Raw genomic sequence first — 27,109 nt, forward strand, 5'->3', positions numbered from 1 at the left:
ATCAACCTTACCAACACCTTGATTTCAGACTTTTAGCCTCCAGAACAGTATGAGAAAAAACATCCGTGGTTTTACGCCACCAAGTTGGTGGTACCTTGTTGTGAAAGCCCTAGGAAACTAACACTAAAGGCAGCAGGGGCTGCTGGAGGAAGGTCTGGAAATGCCCCTCTGATGGCAGCTGAGCAGAGAGGAAGGAAGCCAGGAGCTAGGCGCCCTTGCATGTATCTTGGGGCAGATATCTGAGGCAAAGCACAAGTGCAAAGGTCCTGAATGGGGGTGGGGTGTGAATGGCTCATCGGCTAGAAGGGGTGGATGAGGTGGAGTGGTGGGACTGAGGCCAGTGGGGAGTAAGCGTCAAGTCAGCTGGGGCCTTGGAGAGGAAACTGGATGAGATCCTAAAACAAATGGGAAGCCCTTTGAGGGATTGAAGCAGAGAAGAGACCGGATCTGATTTAGGATTTTAAAAGACCACTCTGTTACTGTATAGAGAATAGACTGTAGGGGGCAAGAAAGCAAGCAGGGAGACCAGCTGGGAAGCTACGGAAATAATCCAGGTGAGAGAGAGACAGGGTCTTAGATGAATGGAGGTCTTAGCAGGGGAGGGGGCCAGGAATGGTTGCATTGGAGATGTATTTCAGGGGAAAAGATGACTGGATTTGCCGATGGTTTAGATAATGGGATGTGAGAGAAAGATAACTACGATGACCTGGACTTTTTTTTTCAACTGATCAACTGAAATATGACATTGCCCATTACTGAAATGGAGAACTCCACGGGCAGAGCAATTTGGGAGAGGAAAATCAAGAGTTGTTTAGGAAAGCTGAGTTTGAGATGCCTATTAGACATCCTAGTGGGGACAATAAGCAGGCAGCTGGATGTATGGATCTAGGCAACATCCCTGTCATTAGCACAGTTTCCCTTCATCCTCCCCTCTCCCTGCATCTAATTCCAGCACCTTTGGAAGGAAAAAAGTGCTAGAGTGACCAACCATTTTGGTTTCTCCAGGACTTCTGTGTATCCTGGGAAGCCTCTCAGCCCCAGGCAAACTGAGAGAGTTGATCACCCTAAAAAATGACCACAGTGGCTGAGCTCCCAGCTTTGCTCTTGGCCTCAATCTATCTTTTCCTAGGAGAAGGCTTTCCTCCCATCCTCTCCAAAAATCCTGACTTAATCTTGTTACTGCTTTTAAAAGACATGTTACTATCGCATTGACTCCAACTCATGATGACCCCAGGTGTGTCAGAGTAGAACCGTGTTCCACAGGGTTTCAGTGGCCTTTCTTCCAAGGCATATCTGGGTAGACTCAAACCCCAAACCTTTCAGGTAGCAGCCGAGTACATTAACCATTTACACCACCCAGGGACTCCTATTTCTTCTTACAAGAGGGGATAATAACTCTTACTCACTTCACAAACATGTACTGAGTGGTTTGGAGTGTAGCTTCTGAGGAAAGGTTATGTGTTCGAGGACAGGAAGGTGAGACAGTAGGGTGAGCAGGCCCCCTCTCCCAGGAGGAACAGGTCTCAGGACACCATCCAAGATACAGCCAGCCCACAGGGGAAGCCCCATCCGGGATTCAGGCCTCCAGGGGCATGTGGGAGCCTTGCACTCTGTGTCATCCTCACAACCCTGGTAGTTAAGCATCTTGTACCCCCAATATAAACAACTGTTTCAACTTCCCTCTCTGGCTACTTGTTGGGTACATACACCTGCCTGAGCCTACAAGAGATTTTGCTCTGCCTGCAAACTGGGAAAAGAAACTCCAACATACATGTGGAGGGAAACAAACTATGCCCAAAACAGGACGCACAAGACACAACAGTACTGTATAGACAAAGGCTGAGAGCAAAGAATAAAGGGAAAAGCGCAAAGCAGTTCCCTTTATAACAGGAGAAGAAATAAGAAAGCTGAAATGTGCAAACTTACACTTAACTTCCTGGTCTAAGTTTTTCTAACATTTAAAAGATGTGACATAATTCCAGCCCACCCTCCACCAAAACAAAACAAAAAAACCATGAACAAGATGAAGCAAACTGGATATTTTTTAAGCTTGGTGGTAACCTTTAGGGTTCATTACACTACTCCTATTTCTGTGCGTGTTTGGAAATTTCTAAAATAATTTAAAAAATAAAACTCTTAGCAGATGTGACATGATAAAAACATAAAATGGACTACCAGGCATCCCTTGAAAAGAATGAGTTAGACCCATGTCTGCCAGTATGTGGAGACCATTATTTTCAAGTGAAAAAGCAAAAGGCGGAACATTGCGTATAGTAACCCTGTTGCCATCAAGTTGACTCATAGCAACCCTATAAGAGTAGATCTGCCCCATAGGGTTTCCAAGGAGAAGCTGGTGGATTCAAACTGCCAAGCTTTTGGTTAGCAGCCAAGTTCTTAACCACTGTACCACCAGGGCTCTCTATATACTATGTATGACTGAAAAACAAAACCTGTTGCCGTTGAGTTAACTCTGACTCATAGCAACCTTATAGGACAGAGTAGATCTGCCCCATAGGGATTCCAAAGCTGTAATTATTAGGAAGCAGACTGCCACATCATTCTCCCCCAGAGTGGCTGGTGGGTTTGAACTGCTCACCTTTTGGTCAGTAGCTAAGTGCTTAACCACTGTGCTACCAGGGCTTCTATAGTATGACCACATTTGTGTAAAACAGAGAATATATATGTAAAGAAATTCTGAATGTACTTACAAGAAATTGTTAATAATAGTTACCTCACGGGGAAGGAGGTAAGAGGGAGATATTTTCATTTTTAATTTTCTGTATTGTTTGAATTTTAAAACATGGGCATTATTGCTTTTATAACAAAACTTTCTTTAAATTATTTTTAAAAGGTGACAAGAGATGGGACTAAATAGACTGGAAGAGATTCACAAATACATTAGCAATGACCTCTGCCAATACCCTGTGAGAAGTTTCTCTTTGGAAGCATTTTTCCTAATTTAAAAGTAAACAAAAAAAAAATTGCATTGTACACATAAAAAATGTTGAAATGACAAGTGTTTTGTTATATATGTTGTTACAATTTTTTAAAAAAAGTAAAAGGAACAAACAAAAAAAGATGAACTCACACCCCTGCTACAATAAATTTCAAAGTTTATAAATGATTCTTGATTCTCTTCTTAAATATTATCTTTCAAGAAAAGTAATGTTTTTGTGGATTGAGAAGAACAATTTAGCTCTCTCTTTTTTTTTGTTATTAGCTGCTGTTCAAATTTGGAAGCTGATCGCCCAGACTTTCTTCCAAGTCTATCTTTGTCTGAAACCTCTGCTGAAACCTGTTCAGCATCATAGCAACATCCAAGCCTCCACAGACGGGTGGCTACGGGTGAGGTGTCTTGGCCTGGAATTGAACCAGCTCTCCCACATGGAAGGCGAGAATCCCACCACTGAACCACCAATGCCTCCAGCTCTCCTTAGGCTGATGGTTTTAAATATGATCCTTTAACAAGCAGCAACTCTCCTAGAGGGCTTTCCAGTGAATTACTGACTACACCTGCCTGCAGCCTAGCACAGGGCAGAGGGGCTCTGTCAGTGCACCCACCATATTCTTTGTCAGAGAGGAAGAGATGAACTTACTAATGAGAAGATCACAGTTCCAAGTCCAGCATATAGGAGATGCAACCACTGCAAAAAGAAAGGAAACAGTTTTATGTTCTTCAGAATGAGGACGCTGGTCCTAAGAGGGATGGGCACACTAGAGAAAATTCTTGGTGAAGAAAGGAAATCAGGACTCCATGAAACAGTCCAGGAGGCACAGTGTTTCCAGGCAGAGCTAACAGTAAGAAAACACCTAACAACTCGAGTCCAAAGAATTCAAAGTAGCCAAGGTCAAACAAGCATGGATACTTGAGACATGGGCTTGTTCAAAACTCTTCCATTTAAATATATGTGTAAGATCACACATTATAGATACTTCCGAAAAGGAACTTTAGAATGGGATCTATTGTCGTAAGCTGCCATAGAGCGTGCCCCGGATTCATGGTGACCCTATGCTCCATAGGGTTTTCTTGGCTGTGATCTTTACACCACTTGTGTCACCTGGGCTGTTGTCATCGTTAGCTGCTGACAAGTCAATTCTGACACATGGCAGAATTGTGTGTGTGCAGAGTAGAACTGCTCCATAGAGTTTCCAAAGATGTGACCTTTCAAAAACAGATTGCCAGGCCTGTCTTCCAAGGTGCCTCTGGGTGACGCCAACTTCTCACTGGCATAGTCAAGCGGTTACCAGCATGGGTCACCCAAAGACTCCAGACAGGAACTAGGGCTGATGTATTTAGTAGGAAACACAGTATCTTAACTCTACCTTAAAAAAAAAAGCAACCAAAACCCAGTGCCGTTGAGTTGATTACAACTCATACGATATTGTAAAGATCTATGAAGCCCATCTAATAAACATTTGTATTAATACTAACAATATCTCTGCTACTATCAATAATAATAAATGGAGAGTTGTGACTTTTTAAACCACATATTTGTGATGTCTTTGAGTTTATCTCTAAAATATAGATGCCACCTCCCTAGCTGTGGGCCTATACAATCTTTTTTTTTTTTTAATTAACTTTTATTGAGCTTGAAGTGAACGTTTACAAATCAAGTCAGACTGTCACATATAAGTTTATATACACCTTACTCCATTCTCACTCTTGCTCTCCCCCTAATGAGTCAGCCCTTCCAGTCTCTCCTTTCGTGACAATTTTGCCAGCTTCCAACTCTCTCTATCCACCCATCCCCCCTCCAGACAGGAGATGCCAACACAGTCTCAAGTGTCCACCTGATACAATTAGCTCACTCCTCTCAGCATCTCTCTCCTACCCACTGTCCAGTCCCTTTCATGACTGCTGAGTTGTCTTAGGGAATGGTTCCTGTCCTGGGCCAACAGAAGGTTTGGGGACCATGACCGCCGGGATTCCTCTACTCTCAGTCAGACCATTAAGTATGGTCTTTTTGTGAGAATTTGGGGTCTGCATCCCACTGATCTCCTGCTCCCTCAGGGGTTCTCTGATGTGCTCCGTGCCGGGGCAGTCACCGGTTGTAGCCGGGCACCATCTAGTTCTTCTGGTCTCAGGATGAGGTAAGTCTCTAGTTCATGTGGCCCTTTCTGTCTCTTGGGCTCATATTTATCGTGTGACCTTGGTCTTCTTCATTCTCCTTTGATCCAGGTGGGTTGAGACCAATTGACGCATCTTAGATGGCCGCTTGTTAGCATTTAAGACCCCAGACGCCACATTTCAAAGTGGGATGCAGAATGTTTTCATAATAGAGTTAATTATGCCAATTGACTTAGAAGTCCCCTTAAACCATGGTCCCCAAACCCCCGCCCTTGCTCCGCTGACCTTTGAAGCATTCAGTTTATCCCAGAAACTTCTTTGCTTTTGGTCCAGTCCAGTTGAGCTGACCTTCCATGTATTGAGTATTGTCCTTCCCTTCACCTAAAGCAGTTCTTATCTACTAATTAATCAGTAAAAAACCCTCTCCCTCCCTCCCTCCCCCCTCCCTCCCCCCTTGTAACCACAAAAGTATGTGTTCTTCTCAGTTTATACTATTTCTCAAGATCTTATAATAGTGCTCTTATACAATATTTGTCCTTTTGCCTCTGACTAATTTCGCTCAGCATAATGCCTTCCAGGTTCCTCCATGTTATGAAATGTTTCACAGATTCGTCACTGTTCTTTATCGATGCGTAGTATTCCATGTGTGACTATACCACAGTTTATTTAACCATTCATCCGTTGATGGACACCTTGGTTGCTTCCAGCTTTTTGCTATTGTAAACAGAGCTGCAATAAACATGGGCGTGCATATATCTGTTCGTGTGAAGGCTCTTATTTCTCTAGGGTATATTCTGAGGAGTGGGATTTCTGGGTTGTATGGTAGTTCTATTTCTAACTGTTTGAGATAACGCCAGATAGATTTCCAAAGTGGTTGTACCATTTTACATTCCCACCAGCAGTGTATAAGAGTTCCAATCTCTCCGCAGCCTCTCCAACATTGATTATTTTGTGTTTTTTGGATTAATGCCAGCCTTGTTGGAGTGAGATGGAATCTCATCGTAGTTTTAATTTGCATTTCTCTAATGGCTAATGATCGAGAGCATTTTCTCATATATCTGTTAGCTGCCTGAATATCTTCTTTAGTGAAGTGCGTGTTCATATCCTTTGCCCACTTCTTGATTGGGTTGTTTGTCTTTTTGTGGTTGAGTTTTTACAGAATCATATAGATTTTAGAGATCAGGCGCTGGTCGGAGATGTCATAGCTGAAAATTCTTTCCCAGTCTGTAGCTGTTCTTTTTACTCTTTTGGTGAAGTCTTTAGATGAGCATAGGTGTTTGATTTTTAGGAGCTCCCAGTTATCTGGTTTCTCTTCGTCATTTTTGGTAATGTTTTGTATTCTGTTTATGCCTTGTATTAGGGCTCCTAAGGTTGTCCCTATTTTTTCTTCCATGATCTTTATCATTTCAGTCTTTATGTTTAGGTCCTTGATCCACTTGGAGTTAGTTTTTGTGCATGGTGTGAGGTATGGGTCCTGTTTCATTTTTTTGCAAATGGATATCCAGTTATGCCAGCACCATTTGTTAAAAAGACTATCTTTTCCCCAATTAACTGACACTGGGCCTTTGTCAAATATCAGCTGCTCATATGTGGATGGACTTATATCTGGGTTCTCAATTCTGTTCCACTGGTCTATGTGTCTGTTGTTGTACCAGTACCAGGCTGTTTTGACTACTGTGGCTGTATAATAGGTTCTGCAATCAGGTAGAGTGAGGCCTCCCACTTTCTTCTTCTTTTTCAGTAATGCTTTGCTTATCCGAGGCTTCTTTCCCTTCCATATGAAGTTGGTGATTTGTTTCTCCATCACATTAAAAAATGACATTGGAATTTGGATCGGAAGTGCATTATATGTATAGATGGCTTTTGGTAGAATAGACATTTTTACTATGTTAAGTCTTCCTATCCATGAGCAAGGTATGTTTTTCCACTTAAGTATGTCCTTTTTAATTTCTTGTAGTAGTGCTTTGTAGTTTTCTTTGTATAGGTCTTTTACATCCTTGGTAAGATTTATTCCTAAGTATTTTATCTTCTTGGGGGCTACTGTGCATGGTATTGATTTGGTTATTTCCTCTTCGATGTTCTTTTTGTTGATGTAGAGGAATACAAGTGATTTTTGTATGTTTATCTTATAACCTGAGACTCTGCCAAACTCTTCTATTAGTTTCAGTAGTTTTCTGGAGGATTCCTTAGGGTTTTCTGTGTATAAGATCATGTCATCTGCAAATAGAGATAATTTTACTTCCTCCTTGCCAATCCGGATGCCCTTTTTTTCTTTCTCTAGCCTAATTGCTCTGCCTAGGACTTCTAGCACAATGTTGAATAAGAGCGGTGATAAAGGGCATCCTTGTCTGGTTCCCGTTCTCAAGGGAAATGCTTTCAGGCTCTCTCCATTTAGAGTGACGTTGGCTGTTGGCTTTGTATAGATGCCCTTTATTATGTTGAGGAATTTTCCTTCAATTCCTATTTTGGTGAGAGTTTTTATCATAAATGGGTGGTGGACTTTGTCAAATGCCTTTTCTGCATCAATTGATAAGATCATGTGGTTTTTGTCTTTTGTTTTATTTATATGGTGGATTACATTAATGGTTTTTCTAATATTAAACCAGCCTTGCATACCTGGTATAAATCCCACTTGGTCGTGGTGAATTATTTTTTTGATATGTTGTTGAATTCTATTGGCTAGAATTTTGTTGAGGATTTTTGCATCTATGTTCATGAGGGATATAGGTCTGTAATTTTCTCTTTTTTGTGATGTTTTTACCTGGTTTTGGTATCAGGGAGATGGTGGCTTCTTAGAATGAGTTAGATAGTATTCCATCATTTTCTATGCTTTGAAATACCTTTAGTAGTAGTGGTGTTAACTCTTCTCTGAAAAGTTTGGTAGAACTCTGCAGTATAGCCATCCAGGTCAGGGGTTTTTTTTGTTGGGAGTTTTTTGATTACCGTTTCAATCTCTTTTTTTGTTATGGGTCTATTTAGTTGTTCTACTTCTGATTGTGTTAGTTTAGGTAGGTAGTGTTTGTCCAGGAATTCATCCATTTCTTCTAGGTTTGCAAATTTGTTAGAATACAATTTTTCGTAATAATCTGTTATGATTCTTTTAATTTCAGTTGGGTCTGTTGTGATGTGGCCCTTCTCGTTTCTTATTCGGGTTATTTGTCTCCTTTCCCGTATTTCTTTATTCAGTCTAGCCAATGGTTTATCAATTTCGTTAATTTTTTTGAAGAACCAGCTTTTGGCTTTGTTAATTCTTTCAATTGTTTTTCTGTTCTCTAATTCATTTAGTTCAGCTCTAATTTTTATTATTAGTTTTCTTCTGGTGCCTGATGGATTCTTTTGTTGCTCACTTTCTATTTGTTCAAGTTGTAGGGACAGTTCTCTGATTTTGGCTCTTTCTTCTTTTTGTATGTGTGCATTTATCGATATAAACTGGCCTCTGAGCACTGCTTTTGCTGTGTCCCAGAGGTTTTGATAGGAAGTATTTTCATTCTCGTTGCATTCTATGAATTTCCTTATTCCCTCCTTAATGTCTTCTATAACCCAGTCTTTTTTCAGGAGGGTATTGTTCAGTTTCCAAGTATTTGATTTCTTTTCCCTAATTTTTCTGTTATTGATTTCCACTTTTATGGCCTTGTGGTCTGAGAAGATGCTTTGTAATATTTAGATGTTTTGGATTCTGCAAAGGTTTGTTTTATGACCTAATATGTGGTCTATTCTAGAGAATGTTCCCTGTGTACTAGAAAAAAAGTATACTTTGCAGCAGTTGGGTGGAGAGTTCTGTATAAGTCAATGAGGTCAAGTTGGTTGATTGTTGTAAGTAGGTCTTCCGTGTCTCTACTGAGCTTCTTACTGGCTGTCCTGTCCTTCTCCGAAAGTGGTGTGTTGAAGTCTCCTACTATAATTGTGGAGGTGTCTATCTCACTTTTCAGTTCTTGTAAAATTTGATTTATGTATCTTGCAGCCCTGTCATTGGGTGCATAAATATTTAATATGGTTATATCTTCCTGGTCAATTGTCCCTTTTATCATTATGTAGTGTCCTTCTTTATCTTTTGTGGTGGATTTAAATTTAAAGTCTATTTTGTCAGAAATTAATATTGCTACTCCTCTTCTTCTTTGCTTATTGTTTGCTTGATATATTTTTTCCATCCTTTGAGTTTTAGTTTGTTTGTGTCGCTAAGTCTAAGATGTGTCTCTTGTAGGCAGCATATAGACGGATCGTGTGTCTTTATCCAGTCTGAGACTCTCTGTCTCTTTATTGGTGCATTTAGTCCATTTACATTCAGCGTAATTATAGATAAGTGTTTAGTGTTGTCATTTTGATGCCTTTTTATGTGTTGTTGACAATTTCATTTTTCCACTTACTGTTTTGTGCTGAGACGTTTTTCTTTGTAAATTGTGAGATCCTCATTTTCATAGTATTTGACTTTATGTTTGCTAAGTCGTTACGTTTTTCTTTTTTGTTTTGAGTTATGGAGTCGTTATACCTCTTTGTGGTTATCTTAATATTTACCCGTATTTTTCTAAGTAAAAACCTAACTTGTGTTGTCCTATATCACCTTGCATCCCTCTCCATATGGCAGTTCTATGCCACCTGTATTTAGTCCCTCTTTTTGATGATTGTGATCTTTTACATATTGACTTCAATGGTTCCCTGTTTTGAGCATTTTTTTTTAATTAATCTTAATTTGCTTTTGCGATTTCCCTATTTGAGTTGATATCAGGATGTTCTGTTCTGTGACCTTGTGTTGTGCTGGTATCTGATATTATTGGTTTTCTGACCAATTTCCTTTAGTATTTCTTGTAGCTTTGGTTTGGTTTTTGCAAATTCTCTAAGCTTTTGTTTATCTGTAAATATCTTAATTTCGCCTTCATATTTCAGAGAGAGTTTTGCTGGATATATGATCCTTGGCTGGCAGTTTTTCTCCTTCAGTGCTCTGTATATGTCATCCCATTGCCTTCTTGCCTGCGTGGTTTCTGCTGAGTAGTCTGAACTTATTCTTATTGATTCTCCCTTGAAGGAGACCTTTCTTTTCTCCCTGGCTGCATTTAAAATTTTCTCTTTATCTTTGGTTTTGGCAAGTTTGATGATAATATGTCTTGGTGTTTTTCTTTTTGGATCAATCTTAAATGGGGTTCGATGAGCATCTTGGATAGAGATCCTTTCGTCTTTCATGATGTCAGGGAAGTTTTCTGTCAGGAGTTCTTCAACTATTTTCTCTGTGTTTTCTGTCCTCCCTCCCTGTTCTGGGACTCCAATCACACACAAATTATCCTTCTTGATAGAGTCCCACATGATTCTTAGGGTTTCTTCATTTTTTTAATTCTTTTATCTGATTTTTTTTCAGCTATGTTGGCGTTAATTCCCTGGTCCTCCAGATTTCCCACTGTGCATTCTAATTGCTCGAGTCTGCTCCTCTGACTTCCTATTGCGTTGTCTAATTCTGTAATTTTATTGTTAATCTTTTGGATTTCTGCATGCTGTCTCTCTATGGATTCTTGCGACTTATTAATTTTTCCACTATGTTCTTGAATACTCTTTTTGAGTTCTTCAACTGTTTTATCAGTGTGTTCCCTGGCTTTTTCTGCAGTTTGCCTTATTTCATTTCTAAGGTCATCCCTGATGTCTTGAAGCATTCTGTAAATTACTTTTTTATATTCTGCATCTGATAATTCCAGGATTGTATCTTCATTTGGGAAAGATTTTGATTCTTTTGTTTGGGGGGTTGTAGGAGCTGTCATGGTCTGCTTCTTTATGTGGTTTGATATCGACTGCTGTCTGCGAGCCATCACTAAGATATTGTACTGATTTATTCTATATTTGCTCACTGAGTCTTATCTTGTTTTGTTTTCTTTCAGTATACGTGGATGGGCTACTACATTGTGCTGTCTTGATTGTTGTAGCCCTTGACTTACTTATGACCTATTACCAGCTGGTTTGGGCTGTTGCCAGATATATATGCCTTAGTCTATTCACTATTCTTGTGTAGATTCTGATTTTGGGTCATCAAGTGTGTGCTGCACCCTAACACCTATCCACCTTGAGAAGTAGTGGTGATAGTTGTGTGCACTAGATTCTATTAGCAGCTGGGGTTCACACTCTGGGGGGGCAGGATGCTGACAGGCTTCCCCCAAGTGTCAGTGAGGTAAGTGTGTCTCTATTCCTAAAGCACCTTGGTGGGAGGGCTCTGCTGCTGTACCTTAGGCCCCCAATGCAAGTACCTCTACAGATTGGTAGGTGTCACCCTCCTTAGACCCCTAAGGCAAGAGGCTAGGTGGTCTGGGGGGAGCTTCAGCCCTCAGTTCCCTGTTGTGGGTCAGTTAGGGCTCTGTTGAATAAGCAGAGATATCAGACCTGGGAAACTTGTTTTTCCAGTAAATCCGCTAAAAAAAAATGCAGTCAGATCCCTATCAGAAATGCCTTTGCATTATAACAGCCACCTTGTTCCCTGTAGGGATGAAAGCTGGAGATATGGATCATATATGCTTGGCTAGAGCTGGTTCTGTGTTTTTAGTCCAATTAGGGAAGGATTTTTGGTCCCTGGGTTTTTTGTGGTTGCTTCTCTCAGGCCGGAAGAATGGGTTAGGAAAAGAACAAAAAAAAAAAGGGAAAAGAAAAGCCGCGGAGCCAGAGCCATTCTCCCTCTGGCTCAGGAAATTACAATGTTAATGAAGCCGCCTGGGAAGGGGAGGGGAGGGTTCAGAAAAACAGGAGAGAGTAGCACCCCGGGATATAGCCAAAGTTGCTTTTCTTGCTTGGGATGACTATTTTATCTGAGATTCCAGAGGGGCATGTCACCTATGTGTGCTGGCTAGGTAAAGATTGCCCCCGAGGGTCTGGCCTGCAGAAGCCGCGGTCAGTTCCTCCGCTGCCAATCCAAAGTCCAGCGTCAAGGTTCCCCTGCTGGAACGCTGCACTCCCGGCTCCAAAATCAGTCGCTGCCTCCCGGGGACTTCTTGTCCCGCCAGCTGCATCACTGCGCCGCCTCTGCGGACCAGTTGGGCCCCCTCCCGCGGTTAGTTCAGGGGAGTAGGGCTGCACCCCCTTTGTGCCATGAGAGCATGCCGGGCTAAGCTCTCCCCTGCGCCCAGTCCTAAGCCCGGCGCCAAGGTTACCTGACTGGGACACTGGCTCCAGGCTCCAAAAACAGTCGCTGCTTCCCCGTAGTTGTTCATTCTCCGTCTCTGTCACTCAGGTCAACTCTTTAAATCTGTGTTTGTTGTTCAGGGTTCGTAGATTGTCGTGTATGTGATCGATTCACTTGTTTTTCCAAGTCTTTGTTGCAAAAGGGATCCGAGGTAGCGTCTACCTAGTCCACCATCTTGGCCCCCCGGTCCACAATCAGTCTTAAAACTCAACCAATTTAGGCAGAACTGTTGGTCATATGTTCAAATGGGAGCCCTGGTGGCATAGTGGTTAAGAGCTTAGCTAACCAAAAGGTCGGCAGTTTGAATCCACCAGCTGCTCCTTGGAAACACCATGGGGCAGTTCTACTCTGTCCTATAGGGTCATCATGAGTCAGAATACACTTCATGGTGATGGGTTTTAATGGGTTGGCTATATGACTGAGGATCATGTAACAAGTCCACTTGTTGCCAAAGAACCTCTCTGGTTCAGTGTTTGGGCCAAGTTGGCCAAATGGTCATAGGCCCAGGCGTCATCGGAGGACCTGGATTCCAAGAGTCTCCACACAGGGATCACTCACAGATAGACACCGCCAGGCCAGGTCCCATGTCTCTCTCCATACCCCCTGCAGAGTCAGTCTACTGACAGTGCAATGTGAGGGAAGAGCATGGTCACTGGAGTCACACAGACCTGGCTGTGATGCCCTCCTCTGCCACTTACTCCCTGTGTGAACTTGGATGAATTGTTTAATTTCTCTGAGCCTGTTTTCTTGTATGTAAAATGGATGAGATACATACTTTTCAGGAATACTGGAGAATTAAATTTGATTCCCTATGTGAAAAACACATAGGCCTGTGTCTGACATCTAGCAAGCATTCAATGAATATATTTAAGCAAAAAAAAAAAAAAGTTAGAACTGAAGAACGAGGAGCCTCCTCTAGACTGCTGTTGGAAAAGGCCAAGCAAGCCCATCTTTTCCATTGCTCCAAACAAGTAGCACCGTCTGCTGACTCCTGCCCATATCCATAAAATGTTATTTAATATTCCAAAGAGGCATCTTTAAACTCTACAATAATTGTCCTATTCAAGCTTCTAGGTGCAACAGATAACCCTCATAAAAATTCAAAATATTTTAATCCAAATAAATGAAGACCATGTGCTAATCACATGACCCTTAGCTGGCTGTTGTGCTAAAGGAATTTTGGAGTCCTTGATCCTAGCCTTGAAACTTAAAATCCAAGGCCAAGCAATGCTGCTGTGATCAAACACAAAAGACATTGAGCTAAAAAGAAAACCTCTGAGAGAGAGCAAGAAGCAAACTATCTCCCACCCCCACCCCACCCATACACAGGAGAAGGAGCCTGGCATGCCCCTCGGCGTAGACTCCCCTCAAGGCCCTCTTGGGAAAGGACAACTGTAGTCTAGGGTAGGAGTTCAATATGCATTCCCCAGATCCCCAACAACACCAATATGGTGGCTTTGAGGATGGGCCTCATAGGCCTCCAGCTGCCAGAAACTTCAGTGACCAAGGGCTCCAGTTGCTGTGTTCTGAAATCTGTTGCCTCAAGGCCACACTTCCCACTTCTCAGTCCTTGTTTGGGAGCACTAGGGCCCTTCCTGGGAAGCAGGAGACAACTCTGCTGATTTTGGCTCAAGTACTCCCTGACGGCCTTACTGAACGTTCCTTAGATTAGCCACATCTAAAATACACCCAATCAAATTTCCTTCCTTCTCTTTTTCACTTGAGGTCTGACAGCACTCCCAGCCTTCTTCAGCTCCCTCCCCATTTTTTCGCACAGTTTTTTTTCTCCAATAAAATCCTTGTATATTTAACCCCATCTTTTTTGGTGTCTGCTTCTCGGAGGACCAGACTAACACAACCAGCACTTCACCTGCATTTCTAACAATTATCTGAGGTTCCCAAATGAGTTTCTACTTACGTATGATCTTATGAAGATGAGGAGAATTCCATAGAACACAAGTATAAAGACAGAGGCGAATAGCACTCCATTTAGCAAGGTAAAATCCCACTGAGGAAACATAAATGTCACAAAAACAACTCAATTATTACCTATAAGGGATTTGGGGGTGTTTAGAGCTGCATCTTATACACTATAGATAGAAACTGGCCCATTCGCTAATAGTTCACCCTGGCCAGTTCAGAGAACCGTGTAAATACATTAGCCCAACCACTGAAAAATGGTACACAAGAAAAAATAAATAAATAGTGTTGTTGACTGGGATTTGCTTCCAGAGGGAGAAGAGAGTAGAAGTATAGATGAAATGACAGTAGCCATTAGGTGATAATTTTTGAAACTGGGTAATGTATATATGGGGTTTTATTCAATTCTATTTTCATATTTGATGAAATTTCCCCTTAAAATAAAAAAGACACATTGAATAAACAGGACATAAATTTGTAAATATAGTATGAACATAATTATCCACATTTTTTAAAAACAAGCGCACAGGAAACATTAATGGAGTGAAATACACAAAGATACTATCAGGGTGACTTTACCCCATTTACATCCATATATTTCAATTAAAAAAATGTAGTAAGCTTTGAAAAATTTCTGTTAATGATTCTTTTGTAATTTTGCAATTCATTAAGGTGCTTTTTGTTTTTTCCGTTATAAATCAATGACCCAAATCAGCCTGGGGGAGATTAAGATTTTTTAAACAAAGGAAATATTCATCTTCCGGCCTGAAAAAAATTTATCATGCCAAACAGAAGAGCCTTGAATTCAAGATATTTTCTGCAAGAGTGTTTTCCTAACTCCCCTCTCTCCTGGGTGGCACAAGTCGCTAAGCACTCCATTACTCACCAAAAGGTTAGTGGTTTGAATCCACCCAGAGGCACCTGGGAAGAAAGGCCTGCTGATCTACTTCCTAAAAATCACATCCACTAAAAACCCCGTGGAGCACAGTTCTACTCTGACACACACGAGGTTGCCATGAGTCAGAGTCGACTTGACTGCAACCAGTTGTTGTTGGTTGTACTTCCTACCCTTATCAATCCAAAATCCATTGCAGTCCAGTCAGTTCCAACTCACAGCAACCCTGTAGGACAGGGTAGAACTGCCCCATAGGGTTTCCAAGGAGCAGCTGATAGATTTAAACTGTCAGCCTTTAGGTTAGCAGCCGAACTCTTAACCACTTCGCCACCAGGGCTCCTTATCGCTGGAATAACCTAGAACACTGGTTCTTCAAGTGTGGTTCCCAAATTGCAAGCGTGAGCACTACCTGAGAAATATAATTATCCCGCTTCTCACCTCCCACGCACACACACTCCTACTGCTGCAGAAACTCTGGGGGTGGGGCCAGCAATCTAGTTTATGAAGCCCTCCAGGCCATTCTGATGCTCACTAACATTTGTCTAGAGCTGTGTTTTCAATAGGGTAGTTGCTAGCCACATATGGCTACTGAGCACTTGAAATGTGGCTAGTCCAAACTGAGGGCGCTATAAATGTAAAACACTCACTGGACTTCGAAAATTTACTTCAAAAAAATGTAAAATATTTCATTAATACTTTATTATATTGATTATATATTGGAATGATAATACCAAAAAAAACCAAACCCGTTGCCATCAAGTCGATTCTGACTCATAGCGACCCCATAGGGCAGAGTAGAAACACCCCATAGAGTTACCAAGGAGTGGCTGGTGGACTCGAACTGCCGACCTTTTGGTTAGCAGCCATATCACTTAACCAGTATACCACCAGGGTTTCTGGAATGATAATACTTTGGATTGAAAAAAAAAAAAAAACAACCATCAAACCAGTTGCGATTGAGTTGATTCCAATTCATAGCTACCCCATGTGTGCCAAAGTAGAACTGTGCTCCATAGGATTTTCAATGGCTACAATCTTCTGGTAGCAGATCACCAGGCCTTTCTTTCGAGGAGCCTCTGTGTGGGTTAGAACTGCCAACCTTTCAGAGGTGGCAGCAGGGGAGATGACCAGGTGAGGTGACATCAGCCGCAGAGCCCTGTCAGCTCTGACCAGGCCCAAGAGAGAGCAGGTTCCCAGTCACACCAGCAGTGGAGGTCAGCATCAGAGACCCACAGAGCACAAGTGACTAGGAGATTCAGGCAACGGTGGTTCAGGAACATAAATGGGTCATAGCACCCCAGCCCCACAGTTTCTGTCCCTGGCCAGTGCCAAGAGCCCGCACAAGCCACACCTTCATCCCAATTCCCCCACCTTAGAGAGAAAAGCAGGGGGAGCAGGAGGCTGAGAGCCCGAGCATTTTTTATCCACATGACACAATCACCTAGCCCAAAAGAACTGTCGAGATTATGAGATCAGATTAAAATTTAAACCAAATGGACATTTACTTCATTCCCAGCCTCCCCCACCCAGTAAGTGGAAAGCTGGGGCTCAGGAGGAAACTCAGCTTCACTGTGGGCCTACATTTCCTCTGCAACCTGTGGGTTGTGGTGGGAGTGAATTCTGCAACCCTCACCACATAACTGAGTCAGAAAAAAGAACTGTTGTCTAATGAACATGATTTCAGCTGCCTTTCAAAGTCATTGATGTAAAGCATACCAAATGGAACCATCTTTAAAAAACTTTCCAATGTGATACTCATTCTAATGAACCCAGGTCATAGATTACCTGTGACTTAAAATACTAAGAAATATTCTGGCATTTTAGAAGATTTTAAATAGTCCTAAATGAGTTTATGCCTTCATCAGAGGCCTACCTCACTCATTAACTGGTTGCCAACAAGTTGATTCCAACCCCTGAAGACTCTATCTCTATCAAAGAAGAACTACATTCCATAGGGTTTACAATGACTGGGTTTTTGGAAGTAGGTCACCAGGCCTGTCTTCCCACATGCCTCTGGGTGGACTCAAACCTCCAACCTTTCATTTAGCAACCAAGCATGTTAACCATTTGCACCACCCAGGGACTTTCCTCACTCATTGCGGAGAGGCCTATCTGTTTGGTTTCTAACATACGACCAGCTAAGAGATGGCACATGCTGATCTGATAATGAAATTAGAATTCAATCTCTAACTTTTGATAAATTTGACTAATTATTTAGTAGATCCTTCTGCAACTCTGATGCATCTTCCTTTTTCCACGAAGAAAAGGCCAAAATTTTGCATCTGTTTGCCAGACAATTCAGGTAATACACTCCCTCCTGTGTAAGTTATTACTAAGGAAAGCTCATCATTTACTAAAGGAAAATGCTCAGAACTGAAGAATGGGCTGCTGAAGATAACTCAAGGGGGGTGGTGTAATGTCCCTTGACACATTGCAGGGACTACAACCAATATCACAGGGCAATTTGTGTATAAATTTTTGAATGAGGAAAAAAAAACCTCAATGCCCATCTATCTTATGGTTGGAGACTCATAATTAAAAAGGAATAGTCCCAAATTATATGATATTCCCTGGGAAACCGTGGCACTTTTGAACCCTGGTAAACTATAGTATAACTTGCTCATTTTTAAACTCCCTCTATCAGTCAGGGGCACAGGAGGAACACATGGAGCACTCAAACAGGAAGCTTAGAGGAGGGTTTACTTATAAAGGAACTATATACAAAGTGTTCCAGTAGGGGAACCATAAGGGGCAGTGCAGTAACCTAGACTAGGAGCAAGAGAGCTATTACTGCTCCTAGTCCCAAAGAAAAGGAGCCCCGGTGGCACAAGGATTAAGTAATTGGCTGCTAAGGGAAAAGTCTGGTGATATGCTTCTTTTAGATTAAAAAAAAAAAAAAAATTTGCTGACGAGTTGATTCCGACTCATAGCGACCCTGTAGGACAGAGTAGAAGTGCCCTATAGGGTTTCCAAGGAGTGGCTGGTGGATTCAACTGCCACCCTCCCTTTTGGTTAGCAGCAGTAGCTCTTCCCACTGCACCACGGCCCCATCTGTTAGAATACAGCCTAGGAAATCCTATGGGGCAGTTCTACTGTGTCCTTAGGGTTGCTATGAATCAGAATTGACACAATAGCACACAACAGGCCCAAGGAAGAGGAGAGAGAGCAGTTACCGGAACCCAGAAGTAGATAATTGTACTGAGTTGGCTGCCTTGAGATGAGCAGTGAATGTTGGTTAAGGAACACAGCTAGCACACGGGGAACTTGTTGGGAGGACGCCATGGAAGTAAGTATCCCTACCTCTCTCCTCCTTCCCGATAATGTCTGGCTAGGGGTCCCCAATGGTCAAACCCAATGGGAAGCCGGCAGCAAGAGAACCATGGATATGAGGCCCACAGGACAGCAGAGAAAAGGGGCAAGGGACAAAGGAAGATATCTCAGTACCTCCCTTGTGACGGAAATCTGCTTTAATAATACGTACTTTTGTTTGTACAGCAAATAAAGTGAGCGCTAACGTCACCAGAGCAGTGGCTCCTGTTGCCCATAACACTTCCTCGGCATTATAGAAACTAAAACCAGAGACTGTGGTTACTGTCCAAATAAACTCAAAGAAAAGCATACAAACAAAGGAAATGTGTATCAAAGACTTACACTGATACGGCTCCTAGCAGCAGACCTTGAAGAATTGTCTAAAAACAAAATTCACAGTAAGTCAGGAGCTGATTCCCGAGGTGTGAGGCAGAAGCCCAGATCCTGAGGAGGTGATTTAAAGCCTGTGAGTCTGTGCAGGTCTAGGGAGCAATGGCGAGTATGCACAGCCCTAGCGCACAAAGCTACAGGGTGGTTGTGAGAAGTAGACGAACTAAACATTTCCTTAACATACTCTCGAAAACTGATAAGAGCAAATTCTTTTGTTAGTAAAATTTTCTTAGAACACAATGGTGACTTTCAACATATTCGGTGAATTAAATGTGTATTAATTATGACTGTGGAAATCATATTGTCATCATTAAGTGGGGCCATCCACATAGTATCAGGCCAGGATATGCTATTTCTAGTAGTGTTTCACCAACAGTTTCACTACTGGCCCTTTCCATAGTGCCCGGGTAAGAAAAAAAAAAGCAATATTTCTCCTAAGACCTTAGACATGGGAGGAGAGTTGAGAACTTCTCAGTGCCAGGAGATGGGACTGGAGGGCAGTTACCCACAGAGCATGGAGCTGGACCTGTAGATGCCAACTGAGGGCTAGGACAGGGGCTACGCGAGACTGTGTGAGGGCATGGACCAGGGTTCCCGTTGCCCAAATGGAGCTGGGATGCTGGGCTCTGCAGACAGAGTGCAGTGTGGGTGAGAGGCACTGCTGAGAGCCAGCAGGCAGTGTAGCTGGAAGATAAGGCCAAGAAAAGCAAGGAGGACATGCCCAGGCCCACAGTCAGGATTGGGGCCAGCAGGCATAGCACATGAGAACTACAGTAAGCAATGGTTCCAGGGCCTGAAGAAATGCCCAAGCCAGTCAGATGCTAGGTCAGGGGCAAATCCAGAGACTTGAATGACATGCTGATCTATGAGGAGAGCCAGGAATGAATCCTGCAGACTCAGGGAGTGAAACTGAGCAGGCACATCCTACCCGAAATGCCAGAACTGCTAGAGGGGCTTGAACTCCAGCTAGCCAACTAAGCACAGAATCAAAGGCTGGAGAAGAATTAGAATCCAGGGAAGTCCTGGGTTCCCCAAACCCAAGGGATAATTGCCTGATTCTCTACTTTGTTAAGCTTAGCTAAAAAAAAAAAAAAGACGGTTGTTATTTCCATTGTATGAAAAGATGTATCTATCCAATTCACACATAATACTTTAATAAAGTGCTTGCTTCCAACCTTCCTCCCATGATTAATTTTTATCCTCTTCTGCTAGCTCACTTGCTTCATATTTCTTCATTTTTGGCAGCACATGGGACACTGGCTGTGTGTGTGTGTGTGTGTGTGTGCGTAAGAGGGAGAATCAATGGGGAAACTGATTTCAAGCTGGAAGCCGCCTTTCAGTTTTTGGAAGAGTAAAAAAGTGAGTAACAAGACGCCTTAGAAGCCAAACCTGCCTGACGACTTCAAGAGCTCAGAGCATGGACTCAAGGGGCCAAAATTCTACAGGGCACATGCTATCTTCAGTGAATGTGTTTTCCTTTTTTCCCTCAATTCATATTCTGAAATGGTTTTCTCCATATATTCCCTCACCCTTGGGGAAGACATTGAATCTAGAAAATACAACTAATGCTCTGCCCCTCTAGAATATTTCTTCTCTTAGGCTGTTATCTGCTCTGAGGTTAAAAACAAAACAAACAAAAAAAAAACCTCCCTTTGAGACCAGTAACTTTTATCTCTTCTTGTAACAAGCGTGAAAATTTAAAAAATAAAATATTCAAAAATGTCTGGAAAAACAATTCCTTCCTCCTATCTGTTGGCCTCTGTATCAAGATGTACATGCTCTCTCACTTCAGGAACAGAGGTCCCACTTGCTCACCTGGGCAATATCCAGCCCACTAAGGAACGTCCCACAATGCTCTGGCAGCTGAGAAAATGCCCGATTATGGGCACCATAGAACCAGTCTTCTCCAGCCTTAGGGAAAGCTATTCTCCCCAACACATAAATCACAATGGACGCTGGACTGTGTGAATGCTAAGAATCTCATCATGTGTCCTTCATTGGTCTGGCCACCAGAAAGCTCAGAACCAAATCTGGGACCACCACACTGAAGTATATAAGATTTAGTGTATCTTATGCACCAACCAACCAATCTACTAGTCTGCTCTTACTTTTCATTCCATCAGATTTCCTCATCAATTTATCTTCTTATACGAGGGATATTTCTATAAGTTACCTTAAATCTGATTTGGAACCAGATAAGGAATAAATCAATTGGTAAATAAATATTTTTTACATGAAGAGGTGGTTAACGCTGCTTGGGAGAAAATGCAAACTCCCCTCAAAAAAAATCATTTGTGGGCACTATCCTGAATCTCTCTGGGGCTGTTCTGAATTTTCACAAGAGAAGCAAAACACCCTAGGAGTTACTATCAGTGTACTTCAGAGAGACCGCTGCCTCCAGCAAGTGAGAGGTTTGATCTGACCCAGGAAAGTGGGAGAAAGACAGTCACAAAAAGGGGGATGCTGATGAGTCCCTCAGGAGGAGCCCTGAGACCCTCCTGGGAGCTGAGCCCTAGGTTGGGGTAGGGGTGAAATGAGAGAAATTCAGATACGCTCAGGGAATACGGGTGCCCCAGGTACCTGCTGAGAGCTGGCAAGATCCCGGGGTCCCAAAGGGCATGAGAAAGGGAGCCACACAGTTTCCTGTGACCCAGAGTGGCCTGAATGACAGAAAACGGGCAGGGCAGATGTGGCGAGACCTTGTGGGTAGAGGCTTCGGACTAGCAGGAACCAGACCATGGGTAAATGACGACAGCCAAGGACCAGAAGCTCCCCGTCCCCAACTCTCTGGTGCTCAAAAACCCCTCCTGGACTGAGATGCAAGTTAGGGAAACAGGAGAACCTGAGCTCAGAGAATGCTCCTGTCCCCTGTGGGACTTGAAATAGAAATTAAGTACATTTTAGGAAAATTAAGAAAATTACTTTTCCTCGCATGAGTTTGTGAACTAAATGTGGAACACACTATTTTAAAAAATGTGTTTGTTGAGCCTAAATAGGTCCAGCAACAGTTAGATTAACTGTTCCTGAAATGTAGCCCAGACGTGGGAAAGGGTCCCCCATGCAGCCTTAATAGAGGCATGTTGGCCCGCACAAAGCAGTAGCCCAGGATCCCCAAATTGTCCAATTTACTAAAAGGGTGTGGATACTATCTCATAAGTTTATTACATCATTACAACCATAAGTCAGCCAAGACAATGTCTCACAAATATTTTCTATCTGTATTATTCCACAGGAAGAATTTCCACATATAAAGGAACAAATCTAATAATGTGACAAAAATATATTACAGAGATCAGCTAGCATGGGTGTTAACAAGGTTTACTTACAAACAATCCCAGGAGAATGTAATTTGCAGGCACCTGGCGACGGATATCCCCACAGCAAGCCAGTACAAAAAGTATAACAAAAAACACTGGCCTGAAGAATAATTTAAAATCTCGTGTTACTTCCAATGACTACATTATGTGATGTACATTATATGACATTACTTGGTAATAAGTATTATAAACAAAAATATTACCCTCATTTCCTTTTTTAATCTTTTGAAATCGACTTTTCTTATTGGCATCCACAGAAGGCTTACTGGGTTTTTGTTTTGTTTTGTTTTTTTAAGTTTTTTTTATTTAGAAATAACTATGGATTCACAGGAAATTGCAAAGATAGTACAGAGATGTCCCATGTGCCCTTCACCCAGTTTCCCTCAAGGGTCACCTCTCACATATTTCTAGTACAATACCAAAACCAGGAAATTGACATTGGTACTGTGTAGGTACATAGTTCTATGTCCTAGAACGAGGACACAAATCTAGTGTAGATTCATGTAATCACCCCTGCAGTCAAAATTCAGAGCTATTTCACACAACGATCCCCCTTAATGCTACCCCTTTACAGTAACACACACACACATACACACTCATCTCTACCTCCTTTGTTTTTCATATCTATAATGTCATTTCAGGCATGTTACACTTTTATCTCATTTTTCACAGTAAAAGAACCTCAATCAAACTATTAGAAGAATTGCTTTTTATGAAATCCAATAATACTTACAAAAGTGCATAGGTGAACCAGGGGTGCAGGAGTACCCAAGCCTTTAATGCCTTCCTGGTTTAAAAAAAAATTTTTTTTTAATAAAAATATATATGTATATATAGTTTCACACAATAAATAGTTTTTCACAATAATGATATATTTTGCGAACTAATGTAATACTTAAGTAGAATTAAAACAGTATCATGAGAAGAGGGAAACCCTAAAAGATTGGTTATCAGTGACAGAAGAGTAGTGAACATAACCATCTTCCTTCTTTAAATAGATTCATAAAAGGATATATTCATAAGTTGTAAGTCAAACTTAGATAAATGCAAATGTCCTAGTGAAGTTTTTATTTAAAAAAAAAATACTGAGATTGATACGTGTGCAAAGCAAAAAAAAAAAAAATCAACTTCTAATATATTTGCTTTGTAAATACAGATTTTCATAGAATGGGTTTTAGCAGTGATGGTTCATAGTCCCTTAGTAATTTTTGAACTTAACAGTGTTCTGGCCTCTACAGTCTTGCATTTTTTCTTTATCCAATTTGAACTGTGTAATAGCTCAGGGATAACTTAAAAAAAGAAAATAGTGCCCAAAATAAGAGTAAGACAAAAAGTTCTTGGCTTAGGAAGTTGAAGTAACATTCTAGAAATCTACCAACACTTTGTGTGGTCTAGGAGTTGTCTCAGAAGAATAAAGCCACAGAAATACTGTTGTTGTTGTTAGTTGCTGTCCAGTCAACTGCAACTCATGGCAACCCCATGTGTGCAGAGTAGAACTGCTCCATAGGGTTTTCAAGGCTGTGACCTTTCAGAAGCAGATTGGGCTATCTTCTAACGCACCTCTGGGTGTGGGCTAGAAGTCATTTGTGCCATGCAAGAACTTTCAAAGAAATACTATCTCCTGTGACTGACTAAGAAAAAAGAGACAAAGAGACAGAAAGGACCACATAAACCAGAGACTACATCACCCTGAGACCAGAAGAGCTAGATGGTGCCTGGCCACAACCGATGACTGCCCTGACAGGGAACTCAACAGAGAAACCCTGAGGGAGCAGGAGAGCAGTGGGATGCAGACCCCAAATTCTCGTAAAAAGACCAGACTTAATGGTCAGGCTGGGACTGGAGGGACCCCAGAGGCTTGGTCCCCAGACCTGTTAGCCCAGGACAGGAACCATTCCCAAAGCCAACTCTTCAGACAGGGATTGGACTGGAATAAAAAAATGGAAAATCATACTGGTGAAGAATGAGCTTCTTGGATCAAATGGACAATGTTGGCATCTCCTGTCTGGAGGGAAGATGAGAGGACAGAGGGGGCCAGAAGCTACCCAAATGGACACGAGGACAGAAAGTGGAGGGAAGAACTGTGCTGTCTCATTGGAGGGAGAGAAATTAGGAGTGTATGGCAAGGCGTATGTAAATTTTTGTATGAGAGACTGACCTGATTTGTAAACTTTCACTTAAAGCACAATAAAAATTAATTTAGACAAAAGACAAGGTTTTTTAAATGATCAAAATTAAATCAAGCTAATTCAATAATAATTAATTTGAACATTCTAACATTTAATTCTACACCAGTAATAAAGACTTCTAAGAGCCACAGTGATGCAGTGGTTAAAGCGCTTGGCTGCCAACCAAAAGGTGGGCAGTTCAAACCTACCAGCCTCTCCATGGGAGAAAGATGTACCCATCTGCTTCCCCAAAGATTTGCAGCCTTGGAAACCCTATGGGGCAGTTTTACTCTGTCCTGTAGGATCGGTATAAGTCAGAATTAACTTGACAGCAATGGAGTTTTGGTTTATATGGTCCCTGTGAGTTGGAATCAACTTGATGGCAATGGGTTTGGTTTAATAAAGACTTACCAGAAAAGAAACACGCTAATAATTGCGCCAGTGACAAGCAACTGCACTGTCAGGAGGAGGAATACTTTTCTAATGAAAGCTAAGGAGATAGAAACATTATTTCTTATGACACAAATAAATATTCAAGAGCAAAAGTATAAATGTAATAAACTATTTTTTTTTTAGTCTAAGAAATCTTTAGTAATAAAGCATTTCTGGTGCTCGTTAAAGGAAATTTTTCTTGTATTTCTTTTATTTTATTATGGTAAAATGTATAGAACAAAACATTTATCGTTTTGACCGTTTTAAAGTCTATGGTTCAGTGATACTACATTCTTCATGTTGTGCAACCATCACCGCTATCCATTTCCAAATGTTTTTCATCACCCTAATCAGAAACTCAATGCCTGTTAGGCAATAACTTTCCATCCCCTTTCCCCCAGCACTCCCTGGTAACCACTAATTAATTTCTATGCATTTACCTATTCTAGGTGTTTCATATAGGTTTTATATTACCTATAAATATGTAATTTTGCCCTTTTGTCTGACTTATTCAGGCAATAAGACGATTTGTTCTTTTCTCTGACTTATTTCCCTCAGCATAATGTTTTCAAGATTCATCCACGTCATAGGTTATATCAGAACTTCTTTTCTCTTTATGGATGAATAATATTCTATTGTATGGCTATATCACATTTTGTTAACCATTTATCTGTTGACAAACACTTGGGTTGTTTCCACCCTTTAGCTATTATGAATAATGATTCTATTAACATTAGTGAAGAAGTATCTGTTTGAGTTCTTGCTTCCAAACCTTTTGGGTATATACATAGAAGCGGAATTGTTGGGTCATATGGTGATTCTGAAGAACTGCCAAACTGTGTTCCACAATAGTTATACCATTTTACATTCCCACTAGCAATGGGTAGGAAACCCTGGTGGCATAGTGGTTAAGAGTTTGGCTGCTAACCGAAAGGTCGGCCGTTCAAATCCATCAGGTGCTCCTTGGAAACTGTATGGGGCAGCCCTACTCTGTCCTATAGGGTTGCTATGAGTTGGAATCGATTCTACAGCAATGAGTTCACTTTGGAGCAATGGATGAGGGTTTCAGTTTCTCCACATAGTCACCAACACTTGTTATTTTCTATTTTTCTGATAACAAGCATTCTAGCGGGGGTGAGGTGGTATCTCATTATGGTTTTGATTTCCATTTCCCTAATGACAAATGGGAAACCCTGGTGGCATAATGGTTAAGAGCTATGGCTGCTAACCAAAAGGTTGGCAGTTCGAATCCACAAGGTGCTCCTTGGAAACCCTATGGGGCAGTTCCACTCTGTCCTATAGGGTTGTTATGAGTTGGAATCAGTTCGATAGCAAGGGGTATAGGGTACCCAACTGTGTCCTTTTGCTGGACTATTTCTGTGTATAGGAAGCGTGACAACAAAAATATGGGTCTGAGCTATCTGAATCAAAAACCAGAACACCCAAATGTGTGCTGCCGCATTAAAACATTCATTTACCCAACATGAATTGGGCACCTACTAAATGCTGGAGACTATGAGGGAATAAAAATTGAATGTCCCAACTCTTAGGGATAGGCATATAGCTCAATAGAATAGAACTGACAGTCCAAAAGAAAGTTTTACATTTATGATCAATTAATTTTTAACAAAGGTACCAAGACAATTCAATGAGGAAAGAATAATCTTTTCAACAAATAGTGCTGAGACAACTGGCTATCCACCACAAAATGATGAATTTGGACATCTTCATTCTATACACAAAAATTAATTCAAGATGAATCATAGACATAAACGTAAGAGTTAAAACTATAAAAAAGAAAGTATAAATCTTAATGATCATGGATTAGGCAATGATTTCTTAGGCACCTAAACGCAAGCAGCAAAAGAAAAAAAAAACAGATAAATTGGACTTCATCAAAATTAAAAATATTTGTGCATCAAATGACACTTTTAAAAAAGTGAGACAACAACCCACAGCTGGAAGAAAACACAGTATTTACAAGGTATATCTGATAATGGACTTGTATCCAGGGTATATAAAGAAATCTTATAACTCAATAACAAGAAGACAAATAACATAATCAAAAATGGGGAGAGCCTGTGTAGTGTCCTCTCACATTGACGCTGGACTTGGCCACATGACTTTCTTTGGATAATGGGACATTAGCATATGTCATCCAAGCAAATATTTGCTAAGCCGCTTGCATACTGGGGCTTGTCCACCTGGTACACTCCTTCCTGGGACCCAGCTGCCATGTGGTGAGACACTCAAGCCACAAGAAGAGAACTAACAATCCGCACCAACTGCCAGACATGTGAGGGAGCCATAATGGCCACTGTAGCCCCAGTCAAGATCTGATTGTAACTGTATGAAAGACCCCGAATAAAATTAGCAATAGGTCTGCCTGCCTAAGCCCAGGAAATCCACAGAATAATTAGAGACAACAAAATGATCATTTATTTTTTAAAAGGGCAAAAAGAC

At 41.4% G+C, this 27,109-nt stretch overlaps 1 protein-coding gene across 1 annotated transcript in view; it reads right to left on the reverse strand.

The window, feature by feature from the left end:
* LOC126081887 (protein lifeguard 1-like) overlaps positions 1–27,109 on the reverse strand; it is a 33,666-nt gene that overhangs the window by 2,872 nt on the left and 3,685 nt on the right. Inside the window, exons 2-8 of the mRNA XM_049894057.1 lie at positions 24,626–24,704; positions 22,780–22,833; positions 22,056–22,146; positions 18,682–18,719; positions 18,512–18,599; positions 14,134–14,223; positions 3,597–3,644 (exon numbers count right to left, since the gene is read on the reverse strand). Coding sequence (XP_049750014.1) covers positions 3,597–3,644; positions 14,134–14,223; positions 18,512–18,599; positions 18,682–18,719; positions 22,056–22,146; positions 22,780–22,833; positions 24,626–24,704 — 488 coding nt within the window. The remainder of the gene's footprint in view (positions 1–3,596; positions 3,645–14,133; positions 14,224–18,511; positions 18,600–18,681; positions 18,720–22,055; positions 22,147–22,779; positions 22,834–24,625; positions 24,705–27,109) is intronic.

The sequence above is a fragment of the Elephas maximus genome, chromosome 8 (assembly GCF_024166365.1).
Source record: "Elephas maximus indicus isolate mEleMax1 chromosome 8, mEleMax1 primary haplotype, whole genome shotgun sequence".
Classification (NCBI taxonomy): Eukaryota; Metazoa; Chordata; class Mammalia; order Proboscidea; family Elephantidae; genus Elephas; species Elephas maximus.